Raw genomic sequence first — 27985 nt, forward strand, 5'->3', positions numbered from 1 at the left:
CTGATGCTGTTTCACATATTTCTTTAATTGCTATTGTTAGTCTAAAAACACTGAAGAAGTACAATACAAATTTTATTGGACCAGTTATATTTAAAAATGTAAGCAGATGATCTGGTTTAAAAAATTAACATAGAACAAAAAGTTTTAAAAATGTCACTGTTAGGCAAGACTATATTTCTACACACATAGGTTGACATACATATTCATATATTTACTGTACATGTATGTATGCTCCAAATACTTATTCATTTGAACTTCTGAGAGACAGAGGGGGAGGGAGGGAGGGAGGGAGAGAGATTTGTCTGCTTTTAACTTGGAAGTAAGAAAGTTCATAAGGAGAACTAGAATAAACAAGAAACATATGGAAGAACATATGACCAGAGACATACAGGATCCAATCCAGATTACTTTGGGAATTACAAGTATGTATTCCTATATTGAGATGCTAATATACAGATTGACCACATTTTTGCATTGAAAAATAAACATATTGATAATACAGTAATTTATAATATAATTATAGGGTAAGTTTGGTCTAGTGGTTAATGCTTCAGGATAGAAACCAGGAGACTTCTAGAAGTGTCATAGGCATGAAAGCCAGATAGGTAATTTTCGGCCAGTCCCATTCTCTTGGTCCAACCCACCACTTTGTTATTTATAAAAAAAACATAAAGGTGAGATATAAATAGGTTAAATTAAAAGGCCAAATTAACATAGAACTGCAAAAGAACGTTTTCTTAATGGATTCTGAATGAAAAATGCATGAAGAAACTGACAATAATAAAGTCTATCACTGTCACTTTGCTTTCCTGATCAGAAAACATTTATCTTTATGAGGCATTTAATTTTAAAAGTTTGCTGGTTATAAACGTTTGGCAAGTTTCCTTGCCGTCTTTGCAGTCAGGGAGCCTTCCCTAACCCACCAGAGAAGAAAAAAAGGGGCCATAAAATTGAGTTTAGCAACTTGGGTAAATCCTTATGTTAGCATCAAGCCTTTTTGCAGGTCCTGGAAACAATGCCTGAGCAAATCCAATAAATTCTTTTCCATGGAAATTGGTTCAAGGCTTCACCCAATTTTTGTACGTAAAAAGACTATTGAAGCATCATCACTCTGGCAACTTTTGCAAAAACAGCAGCAACCCAAACCCCGCAACAATTGGCCCAAAACTGGTTAATTAATTGGTGGCTGTGGGTGGTGAAAACCCCCAGGCAGAGTAATAAGAAGACAATCAGTGCAATTGTGTATATCTGAACCATCGAGTGAACAATTGTACAATTAAACACAGAGTACCATTGTTACAAAACTCTACTTTGCTAAACGCCAGCTCCCACAGCTCCTGCTGCTAAGGTGATCTGTGGACGTTTAAATCCGATATCATAAGAGAACTCCAAAGCAAAATCAAATACACCGACGAAGGCAAGTTCTAAGGGTCACTAAAAACCCTTTGAAGGTTGCAGAACTCATTAAACTCGCGGCGGGCGGAGCTATTCAGAAGGCGCGAGCTCCTCTCGCCCTGCCAATAGGGGCGGAGCATCCATCTCTCTCTCTCTTTTTTTTTTTTGCCCCATGCTTATAAATGGACAGAGAGAGAGAGAAAGAGAGACACAGACACGCAGGCGCGGTGCACGACGGGACCCCCTATAACTGCTATTGGACGCCGCGCGCACCTTTTTAACCCCAGCGGCGCCTGACGGCGCAACACGGAAGTGGAAATGGCGGCGGCAGCAGCGCCGGGAGATGGGGGAGGTGGCGGGTCCCAGTCCGCCGCTCACCGGAGGTTGCGAATCCTTTCGGGCCACCTGCGCAGCGCTTCGGAGGCCGACGTGTCAACTAGTCAGTGCCGAGGGCGAACAGCCGCGACGCCACCAGGATCTCAGTCGGGCACCTTCCCCAAGAGACGGTAAGCGAGGGAAAGCTGGTGGAGGGCGGCGGTTGCGGATTCTGGTCGGTGGCTGCGGGCTTCCCGAGAGGCCTGACCGTCCGCCCGATTCCTGACACCCTTCATTGAGCGGTGGTGGAGAAGAGGAAGGCAAGCGCCCTGCCCTGCCCTGCCCTGCCCTGCCCGTCGGCTTGAAATGTGCCGCCGGTCAATTCCTCGCGTCTTCCTCCCTGCCTGTTATTCAAGCAGGTGACAGACGGTTGCTTGAAATATCGTCGAAGCATTCAAAGGAAATAATTTACAACAACAACAACAACAACAACACCCTCTTCTTTGTGGGGCTGGAAGGCAGGCAATTTTTTTTTTAATAAGTCCCAGTGAATCCTAGCCGGCAAACCTGTTGGTATCTGTAGAGGAGTCGATAAATGGAGAAGGTTGATAAATTTGCTTAGCTTTTGAAAGTGCTATCGCTGAGTTCAGTAATAAAGTTTTGCTAGTTCCCATGCTTAATTCTTTCTTAAGTAGTTATACTTGCATACTTAATTCGGCAGTGAATATGCGGATCTAAGTTTGCACCTCGCTACGGTTCTTGATCACCATGGCATGATATTAATTTGGATTAATTTTAAAGTCATGCGAATTTGGGACATTGGAGAGGATGAGAAAGCTGTTGCACTTGAGATAGAGAACTACTACCGGTACATTCTACTCTCTTACTCAGTCATGAACTGCTGACAAAAGACATATTTGCAAGATTTTGTTAGAAGCAGAGTGGAAGTCACCTGGTTAGTACTCCTAAAATAGGTTACAACTCTAGTTTCATCATGCTTGTCACTTGTAGTTTTGTGTGTGTGATGAAGACTTCTGGACAATTTGGACCGTCTTGCCTGTGACTTTGGATAATATTTATCTGTAAAGATTATAGATAGATAGATATTATAATCTTTGTAATGATATGGCAATGTTATATTGTATTTTCTTTATAATGGTTGGCAATAAAGATTAAAGTGCTAGATGTGTACAATTGTAGGTATAAAACGTTATACAGTTCATAAACATTTGCTTTTAGTTCTTTAACTGACTTCTGTCTGTAATAGGTTTGTATGTGTCAGTTATTTAAAACTTTTCTATGCAGGGCAGTTAATCTTAATATTTCCTTTTTAAAATGTACTGAGATTTTATGAATAATTGTAAAAAGATCTTGAATTGTTCTGAAAGAGGGAGTATAAATTAATCTGTTCAGGTGTGTAATGAGCAAAAATTAGTAGGTTTATAAAGAGCAGTGTAATTCTGAGCCCCGGTGTTTTTATTGGGTTTATAGCTCACCTTTAATTAAGGACTTCAAAGCTCAGTCTAATAATATTAAAGTTTTGTGGATTAGTTTGCAACACACAATGTTGAAAGAAGAGCCAAAGCTTTGGATGAGCAACATCCGGAATTGGAAGCATCCAAATAGGCCTTTGGATTTTCCTTATGTTTGTCTTTTGCTAACATTTGAAGAGATAGAACATTAACTCATTCTCTTCTTTGGCCCTGAGGAATTTGTTATATTTAGCCAGGATGGCTTAGAGTTCAGTTTGCTAAAATAGTAAGGATACAGGTAGGCCTTGACTTATAACCACAATTGAGCCCAAAATTTATGTTGCTAAGTAAGAAATTTGTTAAGAGATTTTTGCCCCGTCTTACAACTTTCCTTGCCACTGTTAAGTGAATGACTGCAGTTATTAAATTAGTAACACGGTTGTTAAATGAATCTGGCTTCCCCATTGACTCTGCTTGTCAGAAGATTGCAAAATATGATCACATGACCCCAGGACCATATAACCGTCATAAATAAGAACCAGTTGTCAAGCATCTGAATGTAAATCACATGATCATGGGAATGCTGCAACGGTCATAAGTGTGAAAAATGGTTATAAGTAATTTTTCAGTGCCATAACTTTGAATGGTCACTAAATGAACTATTGTAAGTTGAGGACTACCTGTACATGTGGTGGGGGGTGGGATAGAGGAAACAAAGATGTCTTTTTGAAATGAATGCACATATTCTTTAAATAATGGGCTGTTCTGGGCAGAGCATATTGAAAAAAATGAGCTGTGGGCTTTTAGAATTCAGTCAGTGTATGACAAAAGAATAATAAGGGAAAGTTTTGAAAAGGTGTGCAAAAAATAGTGCATCATAAATGACTTCATGCCCAAAATAGAATATTTATGAACCATATTCTACTATGTATTCAGGAGCTTACTAATGAGCTTACCTGTAATAAAATATTCTTTGAGTCAAGTAAAACTCAGATGATTTCATGGACATCTCTGCATAGTGTTCTGGGTGCCAACATGGAGATAATTTCTTATTACATTCGGGGATGTTATTTTGCCTTCATAATCTAGTGCAGGGGTGTCAAACTCAATTTCATTGAGGGCTGCATCCGGGTTGTGTTTGATCTCGGGGTGGGGGCTGGGGACATGGCCAGGGTGGGCATGGCTAGCTTGACATCACTCATGTTGGGGGCGCCTGTGGCGGCCCGAGTGCTCTGCCAGCGAAAACAGAGCTTGGGAGGGCCACGCATGGCCCTCCCGAGCTCCGTTTTTGCTGGCAGTGGATTGCAGGAGGCTGTGGCAGCTGAAAACGGAGCTTGGGTGAGCCATGTGCGGCCCTCCCGAGCTCCATTTTTGCTGGCAGAGGCACCATGGGCCAGTCCTTTGCTGTTTCCAGGACAGCCCCGTGGGCCAGATCTAAGCACCCTGGGGGCTGGATCTGGCCCATGGGCCTTCAGTTTGACACCTTTGATCTAGTGTAAATGCCGTGAGATTCCATGGAGATATTCCATCCAAGTATTAAAGAGGGCCAACTTTGCTTAACTTCTGTGTCTAGATTGGTGCTGCCACTAGCTGATTTTCTTGATGTAAATTTTTAAATACCTGTGGCAAAGTTCATTTTGAAATAGGTAACGTAATTACATTCCACCAACAAGAAATGCATATTCTACAATACTTGTCAAGTAAGCTTTTCCTTATGCATATTGTCAACCCTCCCAGGTAAACCAGACAGACATTCTGTCACACACATGCAGTTAAAAGTGCAGTTTTCATTTTTTTAAAATAGTTCATTTTTTAAAAAAAATGCATACCTGTTGTGTTAGAAGAGTTGCAAAGCAACTATATAAATAACTTGAAAAGTTTTATTACGGTAAGTATTAGATTCATTAAAATAATTTATATAGGTAGTCCTCGACTTATAATCATTTGTTTGGGGACCATTTGAAGTTACGAAGGGACTTATGGCCGGTCCCCAAAGTTATGGCTGTTGCAGTGCCCCCAACAGTCGCATGGTCAAAATTTGGGCTCTTGGCAGCAACATGCACTTATGGCCCCAAGAGCACTTCAACTTCCTTATTTGCCTATCTCCCCCACATCTATGACCTTTTTGCCTTCTACAGTCTGTGGTCCCTGCTGCTCTAGCTGACCTCTTCCATCTTCTTGTTCCTACTGCTGACCAAGTTTGCCCGCTCTGTTTCTTCACAAGACAGCTACAATTGCACAAGACTTTTTTCCCCAGGTCGCATACGGTGGTTTCCTTGTGAGACCTGAGGAACATGAATTCACAGCAGGGCCAGGGCAAGCACACCTCAGCAGCAACAAGGATCAAGATGATGAAGGAGACTTTCAAGAAGAAAGTTAGCTGGGGTGCAGGGCAGCGAGGAAGTCTGGGCTGGGATACCTGAGGCTTGCTGGGGTGGTGGCTTTGTGCTACACTTCTGAGGCTTCCAGGGGCAGCTGCTTAACACTGCCCTGATGGATGAGCCGAGGTTGGGCTTTCCGCTATGCTATAGCTATACTGTGACTTCAGCTTCTTGCAGTTTCAGAGCTACAACATGGCAATCAGCCCCAGAGCCATATTGTTCTGGAGCTGCTTGCTGCCCTGCAAGGCCAGACAGATAGCACTAGCAATAGCACTTAGACTTATATACCGCTTCACAGTGCTTTACAGCCCTCTCTAAGAGATTTACAGAATCAGCATATTGCCCCCAACAATCTGGGTTCTCATTTTATCCACCTCGAAAGGATGGAAGGCTGAGTCAACCTTCAACTGGTGAGGATCAAAGGAATCGAACTCTGTAATACTGCATTCTAACCATTGCGCCATCACAACTCTTTGGTTGGATATAAGGTGATCAAAAGGATAGAGTTGATTGGGGGGTGGGTTGTAGGCTGATGGGTGGAGTTGAAAAGAAGACAGTCCCTTTCTTTACCAAGATCCTTCCCCGGGGTGGGTGGGACCAAGCTTGAAATGGCTTGGATTGGGATGATTACTCACTTAACAGTTAACAACATCAACAGCAGCAACAGGAAGTGCTGAGATTGCTGTCGCTAAGTGATGCAGTCACATGTTATCATGCTTTATGACCACATTACTTTATTTATTTATTTATTTATTTTTCATATTTGTATACCGCCCTACTCCCGAAGGACTCAGGGCGGTGAACAGCCATAATAAATACAAATACATATAGAAGTTAAAAACTAGTGATGGAAATTCCACTTCCAACTGTGGTTGTAAACTGAGGACTACCTATATGTTGTGTAATACCATAATATACAAAAGCTTTAATGATAACACAAAATATCACTACTGCATATCTTTCACATTCCAAAGTCTTAAATTTTTTCTCAAGATCTCTAGTTTCCTCACTGTTGTTTTTCCATCATGCATAGATCTTTCCAGAGGACAAATAGAATTCCCTACAGCTGACCAATAGGAGAGTGAAAAAATACAGATAGCCAGCCTCTATTCTCATTACAATTTTTTTTTATATTGAGAAAAAGAAAAGTGGTTCAATTTATGAGTGGTGAAATGGTCATTAGATACCTTGGCACTTTAGCTTCTTATTCAGTGATGAACTGGCAGTGTCTCATTGATTTCTAATGCAAGAGATGCAAGGTAAGGCAGATATTCCTGCCAAAGAGTCATTACCTACTTCTGATTCAGGAGTTAGTATTGCTGAGTTGTTCTTGAAATGTGTTTCCTTCTGAATGGAAATTTAACTTAGGTACAGAATTATAGTAAAACCATATGATGATGTGAGGATAAATGGCATAAACAATTAATGCATATAACAGAGAGAACCTTTTTAATCTTTTCGTGTAAATGTTGACTCCTGACTTAGACAAGTCCATGCAATTTACCCAGCTGCATTTTCAGAAGTGGTTTGCCGTTGTCTTCTTCCTAAGATTTGAGAGAACATTCCTGGCCCAAAGTCACCTATCTGGTTTTGGGCCTAAAGTGGGAGTAGAATTGATGGATTCCTGGTTTCTAACCCATTGCCTTTAACTGCATTAAAGTATTTTTTAATCCTAAATTAGAGGAAAGGAAACAAATGAAAGTAGGTTAAAATATGGGAAGAATGTTCAACAAAATTATGAACCAAAGATACACCGTTTGGATGTTTTTATTTCTTGTGTATTTTATGCTGCCTTCGTTGCTGGAGATTCTGACAACTACATTGTTAATATTAGAAGATTAAAAACAAAACAACAACAATACAACTAAAATCAATCAGTGTAAAGAGCCAGTTTTAAGCACAGTGTGATCTTACTTGTCCTCTTATGTCTTTCTGATGAGCCATGCTTTTCCAGTTCTCTGAAAACATAAGGAAAAAATAGCTTAAATAGTTATTCAGTAAATTGACCAAAAAGAGGACTATATTACTAAGAAGAGCCCAGAATCTTGAAAATGGCATTCCCTCAGTAGTGGGTCTCTGAGAAAGTCCTCCCTAGTACTTACTGGACAGGTAGTTCAACTCTGAGAAAGGTCTCAGAGATATCCTACTCAGTTTAGGGTTTTAAAGATGAGCACTATAAATTGCAGCCGGAAAATAATTGACAGCTAGTCCATCTCTTATGGAAATCTCAGTTCACTGATATTACAATAGGTGCTGCATATGATACTACCTGAAGCATCACTGTGTTGAACTTTCCCTGTGTTCGTGTTTGTTGTGGTCCATGTTCTTATTGTGATTCTATCTTTGCAGCTTCAGATTTTCTTTACCTATAATGGCAACATCAGCAATCAATGTCCTGAAGGCTCTTCCTCAGCTCATCCTCAGTAGTTTGTTTTCTTGGTAAAATGCAGGAATAGTTTATTATTGCCTTCTCTAACACAACATGAATTGATGTCTTTGCCATTATCACTAAAATTATTATCTGCCTAAAACATCTAGGGGCCTATTTGCTTTAGCTAGTCAGCTGAGATGACCTTCTGGGAATATATACTCTTGGCATATACTCCTGAACAACCCCACCCCATTATGATGAGACAGCACAGCAGGATATGTGGGAGAATTTGTATATAGGAATTAAAGGTTAATCTTGATTAATGATCACTCATTCAACAACTGTTCAAAGTTACAATAGCACTGAACAAACACGTAACCACCAGTGGTGGTTATGACCAGTCCTCAAAGTTCCAGCCATTCCTGCACCCTCATGGTCATGTGATTTTGATCAGGGCACTTTAAAACAGGGCTGCACTTATAATGGTTACATTGTCACAATCATCGCAATTTATAACCATCCCTGGCTGCTCCCAAAAGCAAATTCAATGGAGAAGCCTACAGGGGAAGTTTTAAGTTGTTTGGGTAAGTCTCGCCCAGTCACACACCCTCCCTGAACCTCATTGCATCACGCTATGCCTGTTGTGGCCCGTCAGCAGCCTGTGCAGTTAGTAGCTGATTCCGACAGTGAGGAGGCTGGTGTGGTGCTGCACCAGCAGCCTGTGCAGCTGGCGCTCGAGTCAGACAATGAGGAGGCTGGAGAAGATGTGGTGCCAGAGGCAGGGATTCAGCCAGGGCCTTCAGAACCTCCAGAAGCTCCCATAAGTGAAGAGGAAGAAGAGGAAGAGCCTCTTCTTGATGCACAAGCGCACAGAGCTACCAAAAGGCAGGAGTGGCTCCTCAGGAGGAGGTCTTCTCGAGAGTAAGGCTTGGGGCTAATTGGCCACTTCCCTAGCCTGTTTAAGGGAGGACGACGACTGATGCAATTTGCAGGAAACAACTTTGTTCATATTTTTTCGCGTCTTGATTCCAGAAATGTTTGATTCGGCTCTTGTTTCTCTCTTGTCAGTTTTCCTGCAAATTGCTTCTGGGCATTCTGCCAACCACAGTAAGATTACGGTTATCTGAAATCCTGTGACTCAGAATTGAATTATTATTCTTTGGATTCTTGTCGGCTGTTAATGAAGTTAAATTAACAGCCCTTGTTCAGAAAAGACTGGTTTAAACTGTACTTGTATTCAAACAACTACTAAGAAAACTCATTAGTAGTCCTTAATTAGTAAACTAAGGTTTGTATGGACTTTGTGTGTGCTGCGTTCTTTGGGGTCGGTAGCTGGGGCAGAATAGTGCCTCACCATCCAGTCACACTGTTCCCAGCCATTCACACACACTCGCCACTTGTGCACCCTCGTACTCCCTTTCCCATCCAGCAGCAGCTATCCCAAGCCCCACCCCCATGCTTGCCCTTGTGCCTCCCCAGCCATCCACATCCCATTGCTCTCTTTCTCATCCAGCAGCAGCTATTTATTTGCCTGTCAGCCTATGGTCCGCTTGGGACTTGCAACTTCCTGTCAGCTTCCCCATTTCCTTTGGCCATTGGAAACTGGCAGGAAGTTGCAAGGAGGAGGCTTAATCACCCACAATCTTGACGTAATAATGTGGGGGGACTGCAAGGATTGCGATTGCTAAGCAGTATGGTCAATTGACATTGTGCTCCATGACTGCATCACTTAGCAACAGAAATTCATTCTCAATTGCCATCATAACTCAAGGACTATTTGTACTTGTATTAAATGTAAAGGATATTGTTTTACTAATTGTATTGTATAGTTATCATCCGGGCAGGAATCTAGTCAAAAATAATAAAGCTATTAGTATTTATTGATTTCTTTTTATTTCCAGGATTTCGAGTAAAGCGTTTGGATAGTGTGAGATTTTTTTTTCTGTCTTCTTGAGATTCATTGCTTTGTGTGCTTTGGAAACAAAAGAAAATCATTCCTATATTCCCATTGGTCAGATTTCACATTATCCATGGCAGTATCCTTACATACCAGAAACAACACTGCACATAGTAACATAACAACAGTTGTTTCAGAAACTGCATAGCTAGACAATCAAATATGAGGATCAAATTCTGTACGTCAGCACTAGGGTTTTACATATTCCTCCTGTTTCTCTGAAGTAATGAATATTTATTCCATGTTTATGTAATAATTATACCTGTCCTGAGATCCATTTGTTTATGCTTTACCAGTTTCAGCCCTTACAACACTGTCTTGGGTTACTGCAGGGGTTGGGACTTTGTGTGTGTGTGTGTGTGTGTGTGTGTGTGTGTATAAATTGTGACAGTATTTCTTAAAATATTCTTGATGGTCCACAAAACCAAAATTATTTGCCAGATATTAAAGATACTTACAAACATTTGAAATGGTGTCACTCTTCTCATTATTTTTTCTTTGTTTAAAAGATGTAGGGGTTCTTTATCAAAATATGCTAATATTTAATGGTCTAATGTTATTTTTATATGATTCAATAAATAAATACTGTATGAATTTCAATATAGTAAATATCATTACTATATAGTAATATACAGTAGTAAATAATATTTAACGTAGTAAATATCAATGAATATAACCCATACAAATAAAAGCTTTTTTTTAAGGTCCTCTGTAATTTTTAAATGTAGAAGGGGATTCTCAGCGTAAAAAGTTCAAGAAACATTGCACTGTTATGCAATTGTAATGAAAATGTTTAAACAACATTATGAAATAATATTTGCTGTTTCCAAGAATTAAATTTCTTTTCACCATTTTTTGGGGGTACAAAGTTCTTAAACATATTAAATTATTTAATGTACTCAGTGATGATAAAGCACATTAACATTCGAACTGCTAGGTGAGCAGGGGCTGGGGCCAGAACAGGAGCTCACTCTGTCACGTAATACTTGGGTCTTCAACTGCCAGCCTTCCGGTTGACAAGCCCAGCGTCTTAATCCCTAAACCACTGCACACACACACACACACACACACCAAATGGCATATAGCCCTTTATTTTACTGCTTACTATAATTTTATCACCACCCTTCAAAAACAATACATTAAAAAACAATACATTAAGGAATGCCAGCCAGATGCAAACATAGCAGCCACTACATGTGGGAGTATAGAGTAGAATGAAATGAGGCACAGTAACATGATCATAAAACTTGAATAAATTAAGTAAGTTATGTTACCTTTTTAGCCTCCCACTACAGTGCTTTAACTTGATCTTTTTCACAGAAATAAATTCCTCTGAGCTGCGAATATACTAGAGCTATTGATCTGGGCCAGGAAAACTTTCCTACCCTGTTTTCCCAAAAATAAGACATCCCCTGATAATAAGCCCAATCGGGCTTTTGAGCACATGCGCTAAAATAAGCCTCCTCCTGAAAATAAGACTTCCTCGAAAATATTTAAACGCAGAGCTGGAAATCAGGTAAGATGGCAAGAGTAGCCCCATCTTGCTCCACGTGCCCCAAAATAATAAGACCTCCCCGAAAATACGGGGTTCAAAAAAAATAAAGACAGGGTCTTATTTTCGGGGGAAACATGGTAGTGGACAGTGTAGCTTTGGGTAGCAAATTGAAATCTTTATTTGGATCATTAGCTTTAAATATATACAAGAGTTTTACTTAAGATTTGGCATGACAAGCATGTTAGTACTAAAACAAACTTAGTTAACAGTATGACATGTTGTACAACCAGTAGTACAAAACTGAGCAGCTTCAGAGGATATAATCCTTGTGTGAAAGAAGTAAATAGAATTTACATTCCTTGCCTGAAAATTTCTTCAAAATTGAAGGTCTGTCTGAGTCCTAATAGAGGAACAGCAAAGTAGCATATAGCTTAAAGTTTCTATTGAGCCAGCACCAAATGGACATAACCAGAAACTCATAGGAGTACCATTAAAATATCCCGAATGGACTGCTGAAAATCTTGCAAGGTTTCCAAAATTGTGATGGATGATAAATAAGAAGCTAGAGTGAACTCTTTTTGAAGAAAGTAATAAGTAATGGGATATGATACCTTGGTTAAATTTGTTTGGAGGTGCATTTCCCAAACTTGAGGGCACTTATAGCATTGTCAAAACCAATTGAGCACAGACTTTCCATAAGTAAGTCCAATTGATGAATTTTATCTAAAGCTTTTTAAAGCCACAATGATTTGAAATTATTTCTAGTACTAATAGGGCTAAACATATAAGAAGTAGAATTAACTTTAGCCAAAAGGCCAATAAGAAGAAACTATGCTCTAGCACCATGATGGCGAATTTATGGCACGTGTGCCAGAGGTGGCACACAGAGCCTTCTCTGTGGGCACACGCACTGTCACCAGTTGCTCTTCTGGTTTCTGAAAAAAGGCCAGAAAAATTGCCAGAAAATAGCTCAAAAAACAGCCTGAAAATGACCCGAAAAACGATCTGAACATGGCCCAAAAAAGGCCCCCCCAAAGGACTGAAAACAGCCCAAAAAATGGCAAAGAAACAGGCCATTTTCCGGGCCAAAAACAGCTGAAAAACAGCCTGAAAATGGCCCAAAAAACAGCCTGAAACTGCCTGAAAATGGGCAGAAAAAAGGCCTGAAAAATGGCCCAAAAAACAGTCTGAAAATGGCCTGAAAAAGGCCCCAAAAATGGCCTGAAAATGGCCTGAAAAACGGCAAAGAAACAGGCCATTTTTCGGGCACAAAACAGCTGAAACCAGCCTGAAAATGGTCCGAAAACCAGCCTGAAAAAAGCTTGAAAAATGGCCTGAAAAAGGCCTCAAAACAGCCCAAAAAAACCAGGCTGAAAATGGCCCAAAAAACAGACATGCATACGGCAGCCAGCTGGTCTTCAGGTTTTCCGGCGCACTAGCACACGCACATGCACACACATGCACGCGGGTTCCGGTTTGGGCACTCGGTGCCAAAAAGGTTCGCCATCATTGCTCTAGCATCTAGCAAGACTATGCCTGTCTGCATGCAACATGTTTTTGATCCTTTGGGGGATCATCAATACTGTATGGTCCTAATAAACTTATTGTGACTAGTTTCAAGGATGCTGAGCTTTGTGAAAGAGCACATTTGGGAGCCATAAAGAAGCTGAGGGACTCTGTTAGTTTGACTGGCAAAATCTTATGATAGCTGTAGAGATATACTGTGCAATGGTTATCCAATAAAAAAAAAAAAGTGCACTCCAGGAGATAGAAGCATGGAAATGCATCCCAAGATATTTGTAGGTACACACACATGCTCAATTTGAGTCCCATTTATTTGCCATTTGTGAATGTTATGACATTGTACAAAACTTTAGTTTTCTGATAACTTATTGATAAACTTTTATTTTGTACAGAATAGAGATAGTGTTTTTTCTTACTGCTATCTGCAAAATGGGCATAATAACTATTCCGTCTGCATACAATAACGCAGTCTCAGTCTTTTTAGATCAAAAGTTGACTTTTGATGACAAAAGTTTCAAAAGATTCAGAGGGTGCTAAAATGATGGAGAGCCAAACAGTGACCTAATGATCGTTCTCCTCTAAACCCAGCTGTCCTTCAAGAATGATATTTCATTTTGTACTCAATCCACTAATTTTAGATACAGAATTCATTCGAACTGGCGTTGTATTAATTGTTGCACTTTAACAAACTCTACTGAACATCTCATTAAATTCTGCATATTTTTGCGTTTACACTTGATGTTTTTTTTTAATCCATGCATACATTAAAGAACATATAGAAAACAATGTTATTCCGATAATAGGATTACCCAGACAACAGGGTTAATAATGCTGCCTTATGGATGCTGTGTGTGATTCAACTTTTGCTAAGTACTGTAACATTTCCTAGTATTTTATTTATTTATTATTTATTTATTACATTTATTTGCCTCCCCTCTTGTTTTGAAGTACAGGTAGTCTTACACTTACAACAGTTCATTTAGTGACCGTTCAAAGTTACAACGGGACTGAAAAAAGTGATTTATGGCTATTTTTCACATACACTATTGTTGCAGGATCCCTATGGTCACATGATCAAAGTGCAGACACTTGGCAACTGACTCATTTATGATGGTTGCAGTGTCTCAGTCATGTAATCACCTTTTGGCAAGCAAAATCAATGGGGAAACAAGATTCACTTAATTGCAAAAAGGTTGTAAATTGGGGCAAATTCACTGAAGAACTTTCTCAATTAGCAATGGAAATGTTGGGCTCAATTATGGTCGTAAGTCGAGGACTACCTGCTTTGCAAGATTATTAATTATTATATTAATATTCCTACAGTCTTTTGTTCTAGTAGGTCTTTGGGAAATGGAGGATTGTGTCTACTGCAATTTCAGTTATACTCATGTATGGAAATGTCATCAGTTCTGCTTTAAACATTAAAAATTGCTAGTAGAACTTTAAAATTGTTTGCTTAACATCTTGTTTAATACACCTCTGCCTCCAATTAAGTTTCATATCAGATTTCTCTGGAAATATTTTCTGTATTACCTTCTGTGAGTGAACATGAGTGAGTTTGAGAAGGGCCTGCCAATCTAGGAATAGATGCAATTAGCAAAAAAGGTGAATTGGTGCAAATACCCTCTTGGCTACAGCTGCCACTTGCTCTTCAATTAGGAGGTGGGTGTTCAAAGGACCTCCAAATTGCACACCATTTTTGTCTGGACAAATGCCAGCCTATCCAGAACTAGGTTTGGAAAATCCCCAGAAACCTATGGCCCACGTGCCCATAATCTTGCTAGGATTCGCCCTAGCAAATTTGTTTTAAATGACTCCCAAGTGCTACAATAGAACTTCGACTGCATCAATTAATTGACCTGGATGTTATCAGTATTTTGATGTTAACTGATTCTGTGTCAGCAAATGACTTCATCCAGTGGTTTTATGTGAATGTTAAATTCTGTAAAAGTGGCAAGAGCATCTACCCTGAGTAACTCTACATTTCAGGAGATTTTTTTCATCATTATTTACTCAGTTATTGCAAAGTGTTTCTATGTTGCTTTGATGAAACAAATTTAGATAGCTTACAAACATCTTATAATAAGAAATTGTGCTATGCATATAACATTAAAAATAATAATTACAATTATGATAGCATTAACAGTGCTAACATACTTCGTAGGTAAATGAATCTTCCAATAGTAGACGATAGAAGACAATTCAGGGTTGAATTGTAGAGTCCTTGGTGTTCTCTGAGCTTGGTTATTTGCTTACAGATGTTTCACTGTCCATGTAGTAATATTATCGATCTGAGTCTAGTGTCACCCACTGGTTTATTTGGAATAACAAATTTGGTAGGGGTGTATTTTCCTTCTTGGTAGTTTCTTAACATGGTTAGGGTCTTAGGCAGGGGTGAAATCTAAACTTTGTTACTACCGGTTCTGTGGGCGTGGCTTGGTGGGGGGGGTAATGTGACTGGGTGGGTGTGACCAATTTTTTTTTTTTACTTTTAAAACCATTTTTTACATGTAAAACCATGAAAAAAAAAAGCTTTCAAAAGGCTCTGACGATCCCAGCTGAGTTGCCTGATAGGCAGGCAACTCAGCAGGGATCGTCAGAGCCATTTAAAAGGAAAAAAAAGGCTCTGATGATTGCACGGCTCAGCTGGGCATGGGGGGCGGGGGCAGGGATTTTTGCTACCGGTTCTCCGAACTGCCCGCTGCCATCGCTACCTACTTGCCCGAGCCGGTCTGAACAGGGAGCATTTCACCCCTGGTCTTAGGGTATTAAGGTATTTGCATTCTACCTTAAGTCAACAGATCTGCACATTATCATATGTAGTAGAATATTACATTACATATGTAATTGTTACAAACTAAATTTGTTACCTTCATATACTAAATCTAGTCACCTTTGGACTGAAATCATGGTTGCTTAGCGTATCACTAATATATATATATATATATATCTTTTGAAAAACTTTGTGAGTAAATTCCAGTTATTTATCATACCAAGATGGATGTGATTAATGTCACTGCACAAGAAGGTTTGCTTTTAATGTATAAACGACTGTCAGGAATATTCTACAATATTTAATGAACATTATTTTTAAAAAGTGCATTTTTGTTTTATAAAATCTTCTTGAGCTTGACTTTAATAACTTCATGGGCATGTCCATGTTATTTTCCTGGCTACAGTGTGAAAAATAGTTCACCTTTGTAATGTTCTGAGGCATTTCCTGGTGGTTTCCCATCTAGTAGCCCTACTTCACTTTTCAAAACCAGCAAAACTTGGTAAGGTGCTGCTATCTAACAGAACTTTTCTGTATATCTGTAAGGCCTATTCATCAATTATCAACGTAACTTTATTTTGTAGAAATAACAGTAAATGCTTGTAGTATATCACATCAGGTGGCAGCACCTAGTCAACTTGTCTGATCTTGAGAAGCAAAAGCAGAGAGCTGACTCAAAGAGAGCACATATTACAGAGCAATTATTATTTTTAGAAATTTTTTTCAAAATTGAATAATGATTTCTACTTTTTATTAATATTAAAGCAGATACATGCTTGGAATATTTTTTTTCAAGAGGTGCTATAACATATAGGCTTTTAAACTGTATTTTAAATTAAAATTTCAATGAAGTTAAAATATGGAGATTGGTATGAGAAACCTTTTCTTTCTGTTTGTGTTCCTCTTGGCTTATAGTCAGGAAAAGAAGTAAATGTTTTCCTGCTTTTTTTCCTGCCTAAATTATTTCTCAATTTAGAATAAAGTTCAAAGGAAGGTGATGTTGGGGAGAAATCCATACTTCTGAAAAAGCTAAATCAGAAACTAGTTTACCACTTTGGTGGTCTTCAAACTGAAATATTTAAGTTATAAGAACATTATTATTTCCAGTTAAAGTTTCTGGTACTTCATCCAGTGAGAGACACACAGGATTGCATGGATATCTCTTTTTTTTTTCCCCTGTTCCATTTTGAGTCCTTTTTACTGTTTCATTTAACCTATTTCTTTCTGCTGGGAGATATTTCATATTCACAAACCTCTGTTAATTGATTTGTTTTTGTCTCTGACTATAATTATAAGATTATTAGAATATATATTATTTTGGGGCTGAATTCCTTTTCATATGATGCTTTAAATACTTTAAAATGCTATTTAAATTTAATGTTTTAAATTTAATTCTTAGATTTTTCTTTAATCATGTAAAACTCAAAAGGCTTCCACAAAACGATTTTGGTATTGGTAGTCTTGTTTTGGACTATATAATGTCTCTATGGACAATATTAAGGAAAACAAAATTGCTATCTCCCGGTACCTACTTAATATTTAAGTTACTGTATGTTTATTTGCTTTCAATGTGAATGTCCCAGTGTCTGTGAAAAGAATGTGTCTCCTCCTATCAGTGTTCATGTGAACTTAAATGAGCTTTTGGCAAAAGAGCTGATGCCATTTTTTTATTCCATTTATTAGTGAATAATCTCTTATAAAAGACACTTCCTGCTTTGATCCTTGCCATCTAAAATAAATAAAAAATAGATGAGAAGGAGACATCTAACCAATTATTATGGTTAGAATCAGTGACATTGTAGGAAATGCTTTTATTAATATGCTGAGATGGGATTGGCACTGTTGGTTTGTTTCCTTTGCCTATGTCAGATTCTCCCATTGCTATTCCTAAGTAACAGAACTAGAATGACCCTTAGATTAAACATGGTCAAACTCTGACACTTACCCTCAGTTACTTGAAATTATCAGCTTTCTATAAATGGTTGAAAGTATTTTAATTAACATTGAAAAGTTATTAGCCTTCGATCTGCATATATTCTGTTAGATCTGTATTCTATTCATTCCATTCACGGGAAAACTATTTTGGTCAAAGCCATGGGCTCTGAAAAAGATCTTACAAACAGCAGCCCTGCTTCCATAGAACAAAATGACTGGCATATATGCATAATGGTAGTAGGTGTTGCTATTAATAGATTGCTGGAGAATATACCTTTTAGACTATATAGCTAAGACAATGAAGAATTTAGAGACACTTGATAAGGTCAACAAATTTATGATTGCCTATGCTTCTCAGATCAACAGTCTACTTGATCTGATATTCACAGTCAGATGAATATCTGTTGGCATTAAATTGTTCTAACAGAATTAAACAGAAGGAAGATTATTTATTTTCATAGGATGGAAAACCTATTAGGTGCTTTCCCCAGTGACATGTCTTCAAGAATGTTGAATAACAACTCCCATTTCTGCCAGAGAACAAAATAAAGATTGGAGAAAAAAAAAGTCTTATTGCAATTTAATTAACCAAACAAGTTGGAAATATTGAACTAACAGCACATTTTTTCTATCCTCATTTCTCTTTAAGGCAAGAAGTTTTAAAGTGGAATGGATGGGGATACAATGACTCAAAATTCATTTTCAATAAGAAGGGGCAAGGAGAATTCACAGGAAAAAGGTAACAGCTATGGAGACTGTAAGATAAATAATTTCTTTTCTTTTCAAAAAAATGACTACATTGAAGTTATGACATATTGTAAGAAATGAGTACTAGCATTGAAAGCCAAAAAATATCACATTATTATGCATCCATGTTGTATTCTCTGTGACACAAACAACTGTCCTCTTTTCCAGCGTGAATGAGCAATGGCAATTCTGTCATATTCTGCTTTTATCAAACATTTCAGCTGCAAGCTTCCATATACATAATCACAGACAAATATGGTTGATTTGCTGAGGCATATAGGTAATTAACTTTGGAGTAGCCTTTCTTTTGTTAGGAAGTAATTACAGTTAGAGTTTATTTACTGTTGGATTTGTTTGGGCATATGCTGTTTACCTTCCACACATTAATCTAAGCACGTCTTAAAGTTATGTGTTGTTCTTGGTGCTCTATGAGCTTAATTGTTTGCTTGCAAATGTTTCATTATCCAACTATGTAACATCATCAGTGCAGATTAATGTGGAGTTTGCTCCTGTTTATATTTCCATATATATTTGCTATTAAATTCATCTAAACCATCTTTATCAAATTCTACAGTAACAAATTATCTAAAAGTACCACACAATTATGCATTCTATAAAGAAATACTTTTTATTTGTATCTCCTGAATTTTATAGCTATTATTGTATTTGAGTGAACCAGAAATATATTGATTATATTGTTTCTGAATTATCCACTTGTTAACTTTGTTGTCTCCTGTCAGAAAATAGATAACAAAAGTCATTTATACCTTTGGCTGCTCTAAAGACATAAATATTTTTTAAAAGATTCAGATGTTCATGTTTTCAGGAAATAAAGGTGCCCTTTTTTGTGAATTTGTAACCAGCTCATTTAATAATCTGTAGTTTGGTAAAAGAATAAGGTAGTTGATAAATTTGTAACCCTGAACTATGCTCCCAGTAAGCATGTATTCTTGATTTGTTTGCAGTATTTTACATGTATTTTAATTTGGTAATATTTTATTTCAGTCCCATTCCTAACACTGAGATTACCTCTTGTCAGTTATAACAAGCAAGTATGTGGAAGCTCAAGGACCTTTTCTACATGTACAGGTAGACCTCATTTAGTAACTGCCTTGTTTAGCAACTGTTCACAGTTACAACATTGATGAAAACGTAACTTTGTGACTTATCCTTGCATTATGACTTCTGTAAAGCAAAGGAAAGCTGAAGAAAAATCATAAGCACAGTTACAGTTTCACTTCACATCCATTTTACTTAATGACTGAATTGCCATCCCAATTGTGGCCACTAAATGAGGACTACCTGTACTTGGTTTTGTCCCAGTATGCATCACTTGCATATTTGGACAATGATCTTAGGCACAAAATACATTAGGAAAAATTATTTTGTTTGCAAGCTCAGTGCGGAAATCTCATACTTTGCATTCCTGACTACTTTCAGTCTTCAATTTCTTGAATAATTTGTCATTGGGAATTAAGTGACTTAATACATGAAACAATACCAATACTAAATTCCATTACTGCTCCCCTCCATTGCAAAAACTATTAATAATCTGCTTCTATGTTTTGATTTGCTGTAATCAGCATGGGGATTTGTTTTTTAGCTTGCTTAACATGCAGTGGAATACTTCTGAACTTAAAAATTATGTAACTGTTATTTCTGTATTTGACCATGACAGAATTTTGAAAAGTTTTTGAGTTGAAGTTCTTATTAGAGAAATCATAGCAATATTTCTTTGCAAGGTTACTTCATGCTTAAAGTTTCAGATATTAAATTTCTTATCAGTTTATTATGACTGATATTTTAAGATCCCAAACTTCCCAGATACTCAGACTTTTGCTTCTAGAAATTATATGCCCACTGCTTGTGTATATCTCAATAAAGAAATTAGCACCAGAGTTTTACTAGATTTCATTCTGGAAGGAACTGATGAAAATGCTTTTGGATTCAGGTACCGAATAGGCGGACTGATATTCCCACTTTTGAAAGATTGGGTAGAGAAAACAGTCGGTGGAAATATGGAACATAAAACTACTCCTAAAGTAAGTGAATACATGGACCATGTGTATTTTTTAATCATTAACCTGTAGTTAATTCTTTATATATCGTTCAGTTAAAACATAAAACTGCTTATTTTGTCCATTGTCCTTCTGCCGCTCTGACATAAAGATTTTTCCAGCCTTATTGCCAGGTAGTTACCTTGTCAGTGAGGATCTGTAGTTGAAAATATAATCTGTTAATTCAAAATTTCTTAAGCACAGATTGTTTGCTTTAAAACTTCTGCTTCCGTACAGTGATAGATCACTGATTTTAATTTATTGCAGTATTTCAAGTTGTCTGCCTTAGAAAACAGTTCATTCTTCTGTCTCTGGAGGCCTGTGAATAAAAGTGTGGTATAAAAAATAGTAAGAACTGCATCACACATAAGTTTCTGTTTGTTTAGCAATAAACTTCAGTTATTCATTATTTCTCTGCACTTACCTAAGGTCCGCTCCAGAGACTCCTCCAAAGGATTTTTGTGTGTGATGAGCTCATAAAATGGGAGGAAAAGTAATTGATTTGCTAAAAGAGAGGTTGCTGGCAAGAGAATCAGAATTACTTTTCCTGTAGCATATTTGAAAATGATGCCCTTCTGAGGTGACTCATTTTTTTCTGATTAGGTACACTGGAAAATTATCTCTCTCTCTCTCTCTCCCCCTTTTATTTTATTTTGAAGACATCCTTAAATATTAGTGATGTACCTCCCTCCATTGCAAGTGAAGAATTTCTCCAAGATCTCCAAAATGCTAAAATCTCATATACACAGGAAGCGGAATCTAGACTTTTTAGAGCCCATGGTAAGCAAAATCAGCATGCACAAAATAACATCTTAATTGCTTGCTTTCAATGTTTGATGTCTTTGTGAGACTTACTTTTACCTTGTATTTCAGGTCATTGCCTACATGAGATTTTTTTGCTCAGGGAAGGAATGTTTAAGCGGGTTCCTGATGTAGTGGTATGGCCAGGTAAGCTATTCAGAAAACTTTTCTCATTCTTCCCTGTTTCATTTCCTGCTGAACTTATGTAACAGTATTTTCAATTTTGGAAAAAATGGAATTGAGAAACAATTTATAGAAACCTCAGAATACGAAGTATGTATTAGAAAAGTAGTCCAGGCTAGGATGCAGCCTAGGATTCTGCCAAGAATGTTGTTTATGTCGCATGTTGGTTGAACTGTTATAAAAAAAACAACCTCTATTTGCGGTTGACACTTGGTTTTCATTTCTTTCAAAGTAAAGGTTGATAACTCAACATTTAGAACACACAGAGTACCAAACAGTAAAAATATATACTGTAAATGTTGTGGCCCGTCAGCGGCCTGTGCGAATTGTAGCTGATTCTGACAGCGAGGAGGCTGGTGTGGTGCTGCGCCAGCAGCCTGGGCAGCTGGCACTCGAGTCAGACAATGCGGAGGCTGGAGAAGATGTGGTGCCAGAGGCAGGGATTCAGCCAGGGCCTTCAGAACTTCCAGAAGCTCCTTTAAGTGAAGAGGACGAAGAGGAGGAGCCTCTTCTCGATGCACGGGTGCACAGAGCTGCCAAAAGGCAGAAGTAGCTCCTCAGGAGGAGGTCTCCTTGAGAGTAAGGCTTGGGGCTAGTTGGCCACTCCCTTAGCCTATTTAAGGAGGAACGCCGACTGAAGCAAATTGTAGGAACAACTTTAGTTCATTCTCCTTCTGGATTCTCTGCAAATTGCTTCTGGGCTTTCTGCCAACCATAGTAAGATTGTGATTACTTTATCTTTGGTTTCTTGTAGGCTATTAAGAAAGTTTCTTAACAGCCTTTGTTTGGAAAGACTAAGTTATTTTAGTAAATTTTAGTTTTGTACAGACTTTGTGTGTGCTGTGTTCTTTGGGGTCCGTAGCTGGGGCAGAACAATAAAAAAATAAAGTGTTATAAACAAAGCTCCAATTTTTCTGAAAGTCAAACTCAAGTCTTAAAATTACTTGCTTTTGAACATTTTTAGACAATTACTACTAAACAAATGAGTTATAATACTTTCTGAAATGCATGTTTAGAGAGGATTACAGTCATTCAAGATGTGCTCCTTTTATTCACCAAGCTTCTGAGCATGGCATTTTCAGTTGTTACACAAAGCTGTCCAGATGCAGAATTGAACAAATTCCATGTGATCATGAGAATGGCATGTGTTATGTCTTTCTTTCAAAAATCATTTTAGGATAATCCTGGTTGAGTGACATTGCATTTATCAGAAATGAGCAAAATTTGTAGCAACCTATATCCAAGATTTGTGATTGTTTACTAACACTGTATGAGAATAGACAATCACCTTATCTAAGTATCACGATAATAAAATTAATTCAAGCTCCAATTGCTAGTGCTTAGTATAATACACTATTTTATTATTTTATTTTATTTTATTTGTAAAATTTATTGGCCACCCATTTTACCACAGGGTAACTCTGGGAAGCTTACAATATTACAAGGAAATCAAAAAGAAGTTAGTTTTTCTTAGCGTTTTATGTAGAACTTAATTTGCATGATTAAATGAATATCGCTCCTGACATAACTAAAATAAAATAACTAAGCCCCATTTAAGCTAATGAAATACTCTGATTTTAAAACAGAGGTTGTACCCATGAAATCAATCAGGGCTTTCCAGTGCCTAAACTTTTTGCTGACCATTGGACAGCATGATGCAAAGCTGCCATTCGACACATTTGATCATGTGCAAACTTCTAATATGGAAATTATTAGTGACCACAGTCAATTGGAATGTATTAATCAGAACAATACTAATTGCCTCAGAAAAGAAGTATTTGTGCAGGCCCAAGTAACTTAGATCACCACTTCAGCATCAGGGGTACTGTGTCTTCCCTTCCTGAAAGGGAAGGGTCTGGGTCCTAGGAGCATGGACTTTGCAGTTCAAACTTTATGGGAAGCCTTTCCTGGAAGACTAAGCATTATTAATTTAAGATATTAAAAGTCGAGTATCTTTAAAGACTCTTGGACTTGACTGTTTGACCTTTTTTTTTTTGGAAATTCTGTTGAATCTGCAACTCGATGTTTGAACTGTAACAATCAATTCTGCTTTATTATGATTGGTTAATCCAAGCTAATTTGAGGTCATGAATTTTTTTAAACAACATACACATTTTAGAATATTTATAATATGGGCTCAAATGCTTAAAAGGAGCCTAGCGTCTCATTTTCTCCCATAGTTAATGGTTATTTTGCATTAAGTATTCTTTTCAGTCTAAAAGCTGTCAGAAATATTGGTGACTTTATTCATTGAATACAATTAAGTATTTTAATTATTAGAAAACTGACTTCTAAATGTTTTGGGATTAGCTGCATTATTCAGTAATTTACGTTAAAATATAATGTTACTACTCTTACTACTTACTACTACTCTCTTCATTTTTGTAGAATGCCATGATGATGTAGTTAAAATTGTGGAAATAGCCTGCAAGCATAATATTTGTATTATACCTTATGGCGGTAAGTAATCAAACTATCAACATTTTTTAAGAAATGTTTTTAAGGCAGGCTCCAAAGCACAATAATATCTTAAGATATGTCAAATAGAATTGTTTAGTTTAAATAGCAAATACCTTTTGCCACATGGTATTTTGTTTATGGAAATCCTTATATGCATCTTTTATTTAAATCCCATAAATATTTGGGACTGGGGCTTGTTCTTCTTGGTCTCATCCTTTGCTTACATCGTAATTTCATTCACAGCATTCTCTATTCTGTCAGTGGATATTATAAATTATAATACTGAGGTAACAAATGAAATATAAATTGATCTGTTTCTCATATCTGTAGGAGGTACAAGCGTTACCAGCGCACTTGAGTGTCCTCCAGATGAAAAAAGAACAATTGTTTCACTAGACACTTCACAAATGGTATGTGTGCAAAATAGTTGCAAGTGAATTTCACAGAATGTCATTCATATAATGTTTCACTTAGTTTAAGGCAGGCCCCAAATTCATTGAGCTTAATTCATTGAGCATTTTAATCCTTCTGGAATTTATGTCATCACTTGTGATGTCTTTATACTGAGTAGCTGTGTAAACATTTTAATCTGTTTTTCACATATTTCAAATCCATTATTTCTCACAAGTTATTTGATAAGAATTAGCTTTTTAAATGACATCTCCTGATAACATGATGAGTTTATAAAATATTTTCAGTAAGTGTTCAGCAGTTTCCAGCAAGAACATTCACAATATTGGTCTTGAGAATCAGAATAACTTAAACAATTTGTATCAATCATGCTAATAGCATTTCATCAATTTATCCTAAAACTTGAAATTTAAAATTATCGGATATTATATATATTGATATTGATGTGATGAAAGTTCCCTCCAGAACCCTCCTTTTGGTTTTTAATGACAAATTCATCAGTTAATTTCAGTAGTTTCTGAAATAGCAAAAGGTCTTTATTTAATAACACATGTGAAGAAACTGTTAAATACTCTGCTTACAAGGACCACACAAGGGAGCCAATTGATTGGATGTTAGGAAGAAAATTGTGATTAAAAGACCACTTTAAAAATATGGCAGTACATTTTTTTTGTGACCAGATCTATAAGTTGAGACATCATTTCTAGTTGATAACAGTATGAAATATGGAATTAGGAGACAGCTTTATCACCTCATTTTATATACCATCAAATACATTGGATTTTGTAGAGCTTGTGATTTGAAAAAGTAAGATCCAGATTATGGTAAACCTGCTGAATCTGATTCATGATCCCGATCAGCCACATTCTTTAATAGTAATCAATGAAAATAAGGCTACAATTTAGATTTAAACTTTGTCAGTGGTAATAAATATTACAGTAAGCAATTAAATAGTTTTAAACCCAGTTTTATATTCCCAAGGTCATTTTGTTGCTGTTTACTTGCATTAGAGATAATACTATTTCAGCATTAGTTCACTTAAAAAAAACTTTCAGGGTTCACAACTGATACAGTAATTAAAGACATAAAATTCTATCAAAAATTTTTGAATGTTTTGTCAGAACTAATTAATGTGAAGCCAAGACTGGTTTTTTAAACTGATATGTGATTTCACGCATTACGGAATATTAGTTTGTCTCATTAATTTGGATGAAACCCAACATCATGGTAGTGGATTTACATCAAGGGTGTCAAACTTGCGATGGCACATTGTCGTCACATGACATATCGCAGCTTTTTCCCCCTTCGCTAAAATGGGCATGGGCGTGGCCAGCATGTGACATACCTGGCCTGCGGGCCATAAGTTTGATACCCCTGATATACATTGACAAGCAGGATTTTCTCACCCCTTTCTTCTGAAGAAGCTACAAATATATTCAGATGCAGTCTAGACAGATTAGGGGAAGGAGAAGAAAACTGATTTTACCAATAGAGTTGGAATTCCATTCTTCTGTGTAATGTAAAAATCTACTGGTAGGATTGTTCTCTTCCCCCACACATCCTTGGGTTGGTAGAAAACAATATTAGCATGAAATGTGCAGTCCCTATCGCTGATGCCTCTTCTTCATCATTGCCTCTGTTTGAAATTATTGCTAAACTGTCTGGTTTCCCTCCCAAGTTATGAGTGACAAAGCATAAACGATTTTGCAAACCGTGAAGCTGTTTTGGGATAGCTGTATGAATAAGTGGAAAATATAACTTTAAGGCTGATCCTGCTAATTACTTATCTTTTCTTTTATGTATACTGAGAACATATGCACCAAGACAAATTCCTTGTGTGTCCAATCACACTTGACCAATAAAAAATTCTATTCTATTCTATTCTATTCTATTCTATTCTATTCTATTCTATTCTATTCTATTCTAGGCTTTTTCACTCACACTCACAATGGATAAGATGAAGTTCATGTTGTAAGAGCATGGGAAAAATTCTTTCATCAAGGAATTATTGTGTGGGGATTAAGTACTAGTGGAGGAGCAGTTTTAGAAACCTACATTGTATAAAAGCAGATTAGGTCTCACCCCAGTTTAAAGTCTAGTATTTGTAATATCACTTTCATAAACAAATATCGGAGTATAAAATAAGACAAGGGACAAACTTACACCAAAGAGTTTAAAATTGGCACGAGCCTACTATTTTCTTTTTGAAAATCATGTCTCGAAGTTTTTCACTATTCTGAAAGCCTTGTCTTTGGTATATTGTCACTTTAGAATTATTTCAACATCTGTGGTTAATTGAAGTAAGATGAAATTTGATTTCAACCTCATCTCATTAATTCCTTAATTCTTAAAAGAATGTATGGATTCTGATTTCTGACTGATGTTTTTGTCTTCATATGTGCAATTTCAGCAATGCAAATAGACAAGGTCCATTCATCTTCTTGTCTCTATTGATTTATAGTCTATACAGCTATGCAAAACTCTGCCTTTGGAGAAGGAACATTCCATTCCTGGAATGGTGGTTTTTACACATAATTAATGCCTACTGCTACGCTAATCACTGACTTAAACTGTGCTTTGTTGAATAATTAAATGCCAGTATTTTTCACAAGTCCTTTGTTGTTGTTTTTTTGTAATAGAACAGGATTCACTGGATAGATGAGAAAAATTTAACTGCTCACGTTGATGCTGGCATTGTTGGCCAAGACTTGGAAAAACAGGTATCATTAACCTACGTTTTTGAGAATGCTGGTATTTTTATAGCCCCAAATATACTGCCATATATTGGCTCATAAAGTAAATATATTTGTACGGTTATGCACATTATATCCGCCTAATGGCAGTTGTTATGTTATTAATTTTTCTGTTTATTTTAATCTTAGCAGGTATAATATGTATGTTAAAAATTGGTTTTTTAATGACTGACCAGAAACAACATTATCACTATCTTTGGGAACATTTCTATCAACTTCCATTTAGATCCAGAATAAGCTATCATCTTGAAGAAAATTATGTAGTCAAATAATGAAATATGGGTATTAACTAGAATAGCTAGTTTTGTTCTTTTAGTCTTACTAAAAGAACAAAAGGCTCTTATTAAAATAAAACATTTGACGCCTTTGTAATAGTAATGAATTCTGTTTTAAATAACATGTACTTTGGGAATCTACATCCTAATTATGAATTCATTCTACATTTAGTGGTACCTTTACCCAGACTCTCTTCAAAAGATATTAAATGTTTGAAGTTTTTTTAAAAAATTCATATGAACTATGCAATGGTAGTTATGTGGATCCTCTGATTTAGAATTCTGATACCAAACAGCAGGCCTTTCCTATTTGCCAAATAGATGAAGAAATAGAAAGCAGATGACATGTCTTGTTGATCTTAATATGTAGATATATTCATACCAAGGTAGACAGTCTCTGATAATCAGGTCCAAGGATGTTTTGGGCTTTAAAGGTGAATATCAATGCCTTAAATTGTATCCGCCATCTTTACACAAAAGATCAAGTATTTCAATATACAAGTAATCCTCGTTTAGCAACCACTATTGGTATTGGCAACTTAGTTGTTAAGCAAAGTGGTCACTAAGTGAAACCATGACCGTCCTTATGACCTTATTTAAGCTTTCCTTTGTTTTAGAGACTCGCATTGGTCGAAAATGCAAGAAGCGGTTGCAAAGTTACTTTTTCATAATTGTCATTA

General features: G+C 37.0%; 1 protein-coding gene across 1 annotated transcript in view; it reads left to right on the top strand.

Annotated features, from left to right (window-relative positions):
* The first annotated feature begins 1519 nt into the window (after window positions 1-1519).
* AGPS (alkylglycerone phosphate synthase) overlaps window positions 1520-27985 on the top strand; it is a 55700-nt gene continuing 29234 nt past the window's right edge. The window contains exons 1-8 of the mRNA XM_034428310.3: window positions 1520-1901; window positions 18268-18357; window positions 20317-20407; window positions 21082-21202; window positions 21296-21370; window positions 23795-23866; window positions 24197-24276; window positions 26917-26997. Coding sequence (XP_034284201.2) covers window positions 1714-1901; window positions 18268-18357; window positions 20317-20407; window positions 21082-21202; window positions 21296-21370; window positions 23795-23866; window positions 24197-24276; window positions 26917-26997 — 798 coding nt within the window. The 5' untranslated portion in view covers window positions 1520-1713. The remainder of the gene's footprint in view (window positions 1902-18267; window positions 18358-20316; window positions 20408-21081; window positions 21203-21295; window positions 21371-23794; window positions 23867-24196; window positions 24277-26916; window positions 26998-27985) is intronic.

The sequence above is a fragment of the Pantherophis guttatus genome, chromosome 1 (assembly GCF_059756535.1).
Source record: "Pantherophis guttatus breed Tessera chromosome 1, ASM5975653v1, whole genome shotgun sequence".
Taxonomy (NCBI): domain Eukaryota; kingdom Metazoa; phylum Chordata; class Lepidosauria; order Squamata; family Colubridae; genus Pantherophis; species Pantherophis guttatus.